The sequence below is a fragment of the Mastomys coucha genome, unplaced genomic scaffold (genome assembly GCF_008632895.1).
Source record: "Mastomys coucha isolate ucsf_1 unplaced genomic scaffold, UCSF_Mcou_1 pScaffold3, whole genome shotgun sequence".
In the NCBI taxonomy this organism is placed as follows: Eukaryota; Metazoa; Chordata; class Mammalia; order Rodentia; family Muridae; genus Mastomys; species Mastomys coucha.
This window is the reverse complement of record NW_022196909.1, coordinates 12,884,355-12,894,169: the sequence shown is the minus strand read 5'-3', so window position 1 is coordinate 12,894,169 and position 9,815 is coordinate 12,884,355. Positions and strand designations below refer to the sequence as shown.

General features: G+C 45.7%; 1 protein-coding gene across 4 annotated transcripts in view; it reads left to right on the top strand.

Moving 5' to 3' along the window:
* Nucleotides 1–9,815, top strand: part of Sh3rf3 (SH3 domain containing ring finger 3) — a 328,118-nt gene that overhangs the window by 285,827 nt on the left and 32,476 nt on the right. For all 4 annotated transcript variants that reach the window (XM_031347710.1, XM_031347709.1, XM_031347711.1 and 1 more), the window contains one exon: nucleotides 8,065–8,369. In XM_031347710.1, coding sequence (XP_031203570.1) covers nucleotides 8,065–8,369 — 305 coding nt within the window. The remainder of the gene's footprint in view (nucleotides 1–8,064; nucleotides 8,370–9,815) is intronic.

The window sequence follows — 9,815 nt, the reverse complement described above, 5'->3', positions numbered from 1 at the left end:
ACGCTTGTATTTGTAGCCGATAGAGACCGGGACAGATGGACATCGGTAACTGATGGAAATACAGAGAGTGACTGACGGTGGGGTGCCGAAACCCACTTATTACATGAATCTGGGACACCACTCCCACCCCCATGTCTCAGGGAACACTGCTCAAGAGGGGGTGGACAGATCCTTAGAGCCGGAGGATCAGGATCCCTGCTGCTGCAGTGTCTCGAATACTTGATGGAGAGGCTGCAGCTATGAATCTCAGCACTGTGACTGCCCCCCCCCCCACAGGAACAATGACAGCGACAGGTGACGAGGCCCCACCCCTGGGTGAAGAGTTCTAGGAAATTAATGGCTGCTGAGAGAAATCTCCAGGGATAAGGACCCTGATAGGTTATCCAGTCTCACTTGGTCAACTACTAAATGGATCTCTCTCTGTGTCATGTGCGTGCGTGCGTGCGTGCGTGCGTGCGTGCGTGTGTGTGTGTGTGTGTGTGTGTGTGTGTGTGTAAATTAAAGAGGAAGCAGTGATAATTTGAGGGGGGGCATGAACTGGAGGAAGAATAAGGAGGGGTGAAAATTATGTAAAATGACGTAAAAACAATATTCATCCATAAAGTTCTCAAAAGCCATAAAATTATAAAATTAACAGTGACAGTGAACAATGGAACCACCTTAAATAACCCAATCTGTATAGTTTGAACTCTCAAAGGAAAAACAGTAAGGATGGAAATATAATTTAAAGAAAAATGACCAAAGTCACCTTAAACTTGGTGAAAATTACAAATTCATACCTTAAAAGCAGTTAGTGGACTCTAAAACAGAAGAAGCATATCTACTTAAAAAAAAAAAACAGCAAGGCAGACCATAACCAAATTGTTCAAAATCGATGATGGATGAAATCTTAAACGTAGCCAGAGAAATGATTTGTTAGGAGCAATAAAGGTAAGTAGGTATTTTATCAAGAGCCATCGGAGAGGGCTAGGAGAAGGCAGAAGTGTGTTCATCAATCTGGGTTTCTATATCCAGCAAAAATTGTCTCTTAAAAAATTGAAAACAAAGCATAAAAAAAAAAACCATTTAGATGCAGTGACACACATATTGTCAAGGATAGCACCACACTATGAGAATTGTTCAAAGCTTGCTTTTAAGAAGTTGCAAGTATAGAGATCCACTTTGCCAAGTAAAGGAATGCACCCAGAGTGGGAAGCCCGTTAAAGTACAAGCATTTAGAGCATTCCTAGCATTTAAATGTCTTTCAAGTACAACTGAGAGTTTAAAAAAACACAAATAAAAATGATATGGTTATGGGATTTGAGCTTATATAAAACTGAACTCTACAATAGACAAAAAGACAAAAGCCAGGGAGAGAAAGGGAAACGCCGTGTGCGCCGTAGGCTCTTCTGTTGTCTCGGAAGAGCTGTGGTGAGTGGCCGCAGCATAGAGAGTCAAGTATCCATGGCACGTGGAAACAGAGCATTACAGTAAAGGAGGTAACCCATACTGAAAGATAGAAATAGCAGACTACATAGGTAAAGAGGAAAGGCATAATACAGTGAGTGTCAGGCTTAAACTTAATCATACAAATCATCACGCTAAGAGGAAGTGGTCTCAGTAGACCCATAGAGAGTTGAGGTTGTGGGTCTCAGAGTTTATTAAAAGCAGGCAAACAAAACCAGCACCAACTTGCTCTGTGTGAAGGTGAGACGCGCTTTCCTACCTTAAAGTCACGGTCTGGACTGAATGGAGAGGGCAGGGTCTATCCACTTGCTCAGCCACTTGTGGCATGGACACTGCATAGCTACAACTGTGCTGCAGTTGCTTGTGAGTGCAACAGTGCACATATATGCACACAGGCACGTGTGTGGGGATACCCATCTCACACAGATGGTAGTCTCACTGGAATTACTTCCACGGTCCCTATTTTCTAAAGAAGAAAATGAGGGGCAGAAGTGTTTGAACCGGCGTAAGGAAGCCCCAACCTCAGTTGCCAAAGAGTGAGATTCAGATCCGTCCATCATGGCTCCATCCTCCCGTCTCCTCCAAGAGTGGAGACAGAAGTGAGGAGAATCACTTCATTCAAAATCTGAGTCACATCCGGGCAGCTCCAATAGTTTCATGTTTCAAAATGGCCAGGAGAGAACCAAGGGCATTGATTTGGAAATTATTAAGTCAATTAGAACTAGTGGGACAATGTGCAAATATAGATTCTGTTATTCATGAAATGCACCATGCTAATGTTAATATTAATCAAAAGAAGATTGACCTACTCATGTCCGACAGGAGATTGTATAACCAGGAATCACTGGGGATATGGGCAAAGATGGAGCCCAATAAGATGGTATAACAATTCTAAATATTAATGCATCAAATTATAAAGCCTCAAAAATACCTAAGCAACAATAGATAAAGCTGCTGAGCAAAAGAGAGAAATCCACAGAGGTAAGATTGCAATTTTATCAACTATTAGTAACAGTATAGATCATTATTACAACCATAACCATTTGACTTAATTAGCCTTTAGGGAAGATCCTACCCATCAACGTAAAAATACACATTGTTTTCAACTGTACACAGAACATTTTCATGTTAACTCCTAGGCTGAGCCACAATATGTAAATCTCAGTCCATGTAAAGCGACTTGACAGACTACATTCGCAAGCACAGTGGAGTTGAAGTGGAAATCAGTGTCACAAATAATTGTTTGAAAACATCATAAAATGCTTCAAAATAATCCGTGAATCAAAGAAGAAATAAGGATTGAAAACATTTTGAGATGAGTAAAGACAAACACAACACAACAAGATTTGCAAAATTCAGCCAAAAGAGCAGTCTTTGTGAGGGAATTTACAATGTCTTAGATATATCAAGTTAATAGCCTTAGGCTAAATGGAGTAGAGGACCACAGGGGAGTGGAGAGAAATCAGTAGAGTGAAGCAGAGAAGTGGTAGGAAAATGAACTAAGCTAAACAAGGGTTGTATTTGTGTTCCGTTGCTGTAAAGAGACACCAGGACCAAGGCAACTCTTAACAAAGTGGAACATTTAACTGGGGCTGGCTTACAGTTGCAGAGGTCCTGTCCATTATCATCCTGGCAGGAAGCATGGCAGCCTGCAGGCAAACATGGTGCTGGAGAAGAACCTGAGAGTTCTACATCTTGATCTGAAGGGACCTAGGAGACTCTCTTCCACACTTGGTGGAGTTTGAGGACTAGGACATCTCAAAGCCCACCTACACAGTGACACGTTTCCTCCAACAAGACCACACCTCCTACTAGTGCCACTTCCTATAGGCCAAGCATATTCAAACCACCACCACAGGGGTCCTTTGAGAAGATAATTATCAAATTGATAAACCTCTGGCCACCTGAACTAAGTAAAAGGAGCAAAAATGAAAGTCAACAACACCAGAGATTTTCTTTAAAAGTAGTAGTATTTAAGAGTCTATCAGATAATAAGAAATTATTGCAAAATCTTTATGTGAATAAGCTCAATCAATAGACTGTTCAGTCAATAGAATAGACTTATTCAAATAGCTCGTAAAGATACAAATCATTGAATGTATCCAACAAGAAATAATTTGAATAGGCCTATATCTATAAAAGAAACTGAGTTTCTAGTTTAAAAACACCCACAAAGAAAGTTCTTGGGATGCATTAGTTCAAAGGTAGATTATATAGGATAATCAAGGAAGAAATTGCATGTACATTTAAATACAAAACAATGGGACATTAATAAAAGTTTCTGAACTTTCTTAGAAAATTGATAAAGGGGAAAATACTTCGTGTCTCTTTTCATAAAGCCAACATTACTCTTAGTAAAAAAATTATAAGACAATAAAATCACAAGCCATATTGAATTTGGCAATGAGTGAGAAGGTAGTGTCCCACATGTGGCTATCCCAGGAATGCACAACTGGACTAACATTAAGCAACTTATGCACTTCATCTTGATAATGAACAAAATAATGCGATTGTGTCAAAAAACAAGAGTATTTCCCAGTACCCAGTATCTACTTCTTATTTAAGGAACTCTAGAGAATGAGGGATAGTGATGAGCTGGTTTGATGAAAGTTCTCTGTGGGAACACAGATGCCCTCACACTTGACGGTGAGAGAGAGGAGGTTTTCCTCAGATCAAGAGGAAGACCCTCGCTGGGGAATGGATTTGGGAGGTGAATAGACTGGGAAGGAAGGAGGGAAACTTCCTAGTTGTAGACATAAAGAGCTTACATATGGAAAGCCCTAAGGAATACATGCAGGCACACACACACACACACACACACACACACATCTACAACTCAAAAATGAATTCAGCATTGCATACAAAATCAGTGTACAGAGAGAGAGAGAGAGAGAGAGAGAGAGAGAGAGAGAGAGAGAGAGAGAGAGAGAGAGAGAGAGAGAGAGAGAGAGAGAGAGAGAGAGAGATGTAGATGTAGATATTACCAGCCCTCCAGAGCTGTGGGTCCAACTAGTAATGGATCAAAGCTCTTTGAGGGAAAAGCATCTCAACTGAACATGCATAGACTGGATCACTTCCCGGTTAGTCTTGTTAGATGATGTCAGCTGACCTTGGACCAGACCATTCTCTCTGGCCACCACACTTTGTCCCTCCCTACTCTAAAAACTGACCATAAAAGAACAAACACACCATGGTGTCCCTAGACGGATCTTAAACTATTTCAGACCCACCTCGGACAGCTCTGTCTTCTTCCTCCAGGTTTGGATTGTTTGGTGGGGCTGTTTTGTCCTGTTGAGCTAGGGTCTCACTGTGTAGCCCTGGCAGGCCTGGAACTCCCTGTATAGACCAGGCTGGGCTCTGGCTCACACAGGCAGGGATTAACAGCAAGCACCACTGTGCTCACCTCCTGCAGGGCACTTGGATTCACTGCTCTTTTCTTGAACTCCCTGCCCCTCCTCTCCTACCCTAAAATTCAAACACCAGCAACAGACCAACAGTCCAAAGTTAAGCTTGGCAAGAAAATCCCCTTACTGGGCACACTTACAAAGCACGGGTGAGGACTTACAGGAACACGAATGGCTCCACGGCGGCTGCTTCTCAGAAGCGCACCTGAGCGTGAATGCTTGAAGCTCTCCGCACAAGTTTTAGACAGCCTGAGAATCTCTTCTCCCCACATCCCACTTATGTAACCTACCTGTGGGGCCTTAGAAACCATGTGAGCTTCAGCTTCCTAAGACTTAAAGATTTTTGTTTACTTCTTGAGTAAACAAAATAATAGAAAAAAAAAAAATGAACTTCCCTACATCCCTCAAAGAGTGAATGTTTCCTTTTGGAAGAAATTACTAGACAAAGAAGAGCCACAGAGTTAACTGGAAGACCCCAGGGAGGGGGCATAGGGGACAGGAGACAACAGATGGAGGTGAACTGCCTCATTATAATTTCAAAGCACAGACAGGCAGTGGTGACGCTCCTTTAATTACAGCACTTGGGAGGCAGAGGCAGGCAGATCTCAAGGCCAGCCTGGTCTACAGAGTGAGTTCCGGTACAGCCAGGGCTACGCAGTCTCAAAAAAAAAAAAAACAAAACAAAAAACAAAAAACAATAAACAACCCAAAATAGAACCCAGCAAAGATTTCAAAGCACAGGAAAGAAATTTAACACATAAAGGTAAGCAATAGATTGAAAACACCAGGCAGAGATAGACAGACAGGGGTGGGGGAGGGCAGCGAGGAAGGGCCATCCAAAGCATTGAGTAAAATACAGACGTGTGAGAACTCACGTACCAGGAGGGAGGGAGAGGAGCGTGGGGGGGAGGGAGAGAGAAAGAGAGAGAGAGAGAGAGAGAGAGAGAGAGAGAGAGAGAGAGAGAGAGAGAGAGAGAGGGAGGGAGAGAGAGAACAAGCAGGAGCTGGGGTTAGGCACCAGGGATAGCCAGATAGGAAAGACAGCGGGTTTTAAATTTGGGAAAAATAAGCTATGTAGGTAGCACAAGCTGTGGGGTGTAGGTGTTTTACATTAGAGCTGTAGGGAGGGATAAAGCAAGATAACAGGACAGAGATAAACAGGTCAGCAGGGCAGCATCGGCTAAAGGGTGGGCCGGAGTGCCTACCATGCCCATGGTGTGACTTCTGGATAGCTGATAGAGCACCAAGAACCGTCACACAGAATGTTATAGAACTGGACATGTTTCGGGGAAGATTCCGGGCACTGGGGACAGATCACAGGGAGCTGAGTGGGGGAGAATCGGCCTTTGTGAGGAGACTGTGCCATCATAGTGCCAGGGAAATGTTAGTGATCCCCAAAGCACACACAGGAGCCAGTCTGATGCAACTCGCGGCAGGGTCTTTATTCTATTCGAGCTAGCTCACCACTACCCCCATCCCCCAACACACCGCAGTCACAGAGGACGGTTTTGGCGGTGGGGGAACCCCAAATGTCTATCAACACAAGACTTTATAGTAAGCAGCAAGTGGGGGGGGGCGGTGAGTGTGCAAGCATCTAATTGGAGAGCTACTATGACCTTTAACATAATTGGCTGGTGCTGGGACTCATATCATAAACAAACTTAACTTCTGCTTCCCTCTGCATTGGTGGTTATTAGGCAGGAGGTGGGCTTATAACTGGTCTTGTTGGGGATTAGCTTAGAGACTGGAGCTAGGCTCGAGTTTTATTGGAGACTACCAGCCTGTTAGTTCGCCTGAGTTCAGACTTAGGCCGGGTTCTCTAACTTAACAGATTTGGCCTCTCAGCATCACCAATGTGCAAACCAAAGGCCAAAAGACTAAAAAGAAAGGGGAAGCAGGCCAGGGACCGAGTGTTCACCATCAGCCGTCACTGCTGGCTTGACTCTTCAAACCTGTGCGGCTGCTTTGCAATGCTAACTAGTAAGGAAGGCAGAATCTAGGCCGCCTATGCAATAAGCCATGCCCGTGTCAGTGGACATTTGTTTCTTCTCCAGTGATTTATTTCTTTGATGCTTCAGCTGGGAGTGCTTGTCTCTCAAGTAGTCACTTACTCATTAGAACCTGTATTAAGAGTCTTCCTCACGCCTGGCTCCACTCCAGGAATGTAGGATGCTTTCTGTGAATGAATCCAACAGCCATTGTCCGCAGCCTCCTAGAGCTGAGCTGACAGTGTAGTAAGAGAAGCGATGAACAACCGACACACGACAAACGCATGAGCCGTGTAGACTGCTTATTCCCTGTAGGAGAAAAACGATTCAGACGTTCTGATGGTGATCACGCCATGCGTCTGTATTGACTGGATGCCTCTTTCTAGACGGGAGAGCATGAGCTGCATGGGATGCCCTTGAACAGCCCTAAGGACAGCTGCAGAGGCTCCAGGGCAATGGCTTTGGGCTGACTGCTGTCACCTCTCAAGGGCTGGTTATGGAGAGTTCCCTCAGGACGCAAAGCATAGGAGCCCACAGTCCTAGTCGAGAGAGTCACCAGGTGATGAATCACCTCAGCTGGACTCATTGATCTGCATAATCGCTTGCTCTTCCCCTCAAGACGTGAGGCATGCTGTCCGGGATGTTCAGATGCTAGGTTCCCAACCCCCTCAGAAACCTCAAAGGATTTCTTTAAAGAAACCTATACCTCGAGGCCTTTTCTGTACTGCTTGGTGTCCACCAGACCAACTGTAGCCTCAAGACACCATGGCAGGAGTGGATCTAGCTTACGTCAGAGGAGTGGCCGGCTCACAGCCAAAGGCCTGGGGTGTGGTGTGGAGAGGCCTCCCACCTGCAGGCACTGTTAAGATTTCCAAGTGTATTGTCTAGCCATGGCATATTTGGAGGCCCGAGGATACCGTTTGACTTGTATCACAAATTCTGAAGCCAGTAATGCCACAAACTGTGATGGTGCAAAATAATTATGGTAAGTATAAACACTGGAAAACACTGGATCAATATGGCCCAGCATGCCCTGGGGCACTGGGGAATAAGGACTAGGTTGAGCCAGGGTAGAGAATGTACTTTCAGGATCATTTGGCCTCAGTTTCCTCTCTGGTGATAGCAGCCAAATATTCAGAACCATCAGAGGTCAGAGGTCAAGCCTGAGAGGAAAATGCTCTGCAAATCGCATGGCACACTAACCTTCCACTCTACTGACCCCTCAGCCCAGGCCCTGGACCGGCCAACTGCTACGGTGTCACCCCTGCGCACTCAGACTTCTCCATCCCGCCTGCCCAGCACCAGCCTCCGACCCCGCTCCGTGGCATCCCCACAGCACGGCCAGCAGTCCCCGGCACAGATGTGTCCCCGGCCAGCCATCCCTTTCACATCAGCGGCCTCCGCCATCACTCCCCCCAACGTCAGTGCCGCCAACCTCAGCGGGGAGGTCGGAGGGACACCCATCAGCGGCCTGCCCACACCCATCCCCATCAACTCGGGGTACAAGCCAGATGACAAGAAAAATGAAAAGGTAAGTGGGCCATCCTGGGCTAACCCTGAGCCTGGAGCTGGCCGACTACTGACTGGGTCCCTTTCACACAGTTGCCAGTGGTGCCGAGGGCAGGTGAGGTTTCAGTGTGTTCACTCTTCGTACTGCATCCTTGTGGCCTATGACTCAGATAATGGCCAGAGCAAGAAGGTATCTCACTAGTGTAGAAGCAGAGGGCTAGCCTCGGGGTTCCACCATGGCCAGCGATCCCACTGCAGTTTTCACGTGAATCAAAAAGTGGCGTCTCACTCGTCCGTACGCCATGGTCCCTCCTGTTAGAAGCTCATTGTAATACAGCCATCTTGTCAGAACCAGACGCCTAACTGCCGCGTGCCAGGATTAGACAGTGAAAAACAAAACAGATCTGCAAGAAATCTCTGCGGTTACAAACGACACCCTGTCCCCTGGACGCATGATTCTTGCGCAGTTTGCAACCTGTTCAGCCATATGGGAAGGACTTCTTTCTTAAAAAAAAAAAAAAGCTGAAAAAGAGAAACAGGAGGATACCAGCCTGGTAGTGGGTATGGAAACCATTTTGAGCTATTCTTTTATTTTATAGAAGGTTTGAGTTGATAGGCTGACCCTGGTGGCCAGCAACAAGGCGAGTTGTAACCGGGTTCAGACTCCACTTACAGATCAGTGCAGAATACAAGCCACAAGATTAATGGAGAATGTTCTAGTGGCCATAGCTTTAAGCTTAACATAAAAATAAAATTTAAAGGTCAGGTGCCTTGGTGGCGCACGCCTTTAATCCCAGCACTTGGGAGGCAGAGGCAGGCAGATTTCTGAATTCAAGACTAGCCTGTTCTACAGAGTGAGTTCCAGGACAGCCAGGGGTGCACAGAGAAACCCTGTCTCGAAAAGAGAAAAAAAATAGCATCTTCTATCAAATGTACTATCCAAAAATTATTTCAAGGCAGTCCAGCTTTGCTGCTAGGGTGTCTAAGGTCGTCTGCATATTGTGTCTAGCAGGTAGCTTGGTTTTCCCACGTCCTGTAGCTGTTTGAAGGCATTTCTATAGGGTTTCCTAAGTATCCTGTGTGTCTCACGTGTTTGAGGTTAAGACAGCCCTCTTGAGGGACATCCCCAGCCCTAATTTTTAAGTCCACTGTTTAGCTTCCAAGAATCTTCAGACCCCTCTCCCTCTAGAACCTAAGTCCACCCCAACACTGGTTCAAATCTGTCTCCATGGATCACACTCTCCGCCGCCTCTGTCGTGTGTGGGCTGGGTAGAAAGAGGCTGATAAAACCAGGGTGGCACCCATCCTGTGAAGTCAAGTATAGATGCTGTGTTTTGTGTCCATGCGTGTTTGAAAACCAATTCAGTTGATAATCTGTTGCCTTCTGCCTTGCTGCTTTTGTTCAGAGACCCGCCCGGCTGGCTGTCTGCAGGAAGAGGGCAGAAGTGGGGCGGGAGATGGGGGAGGG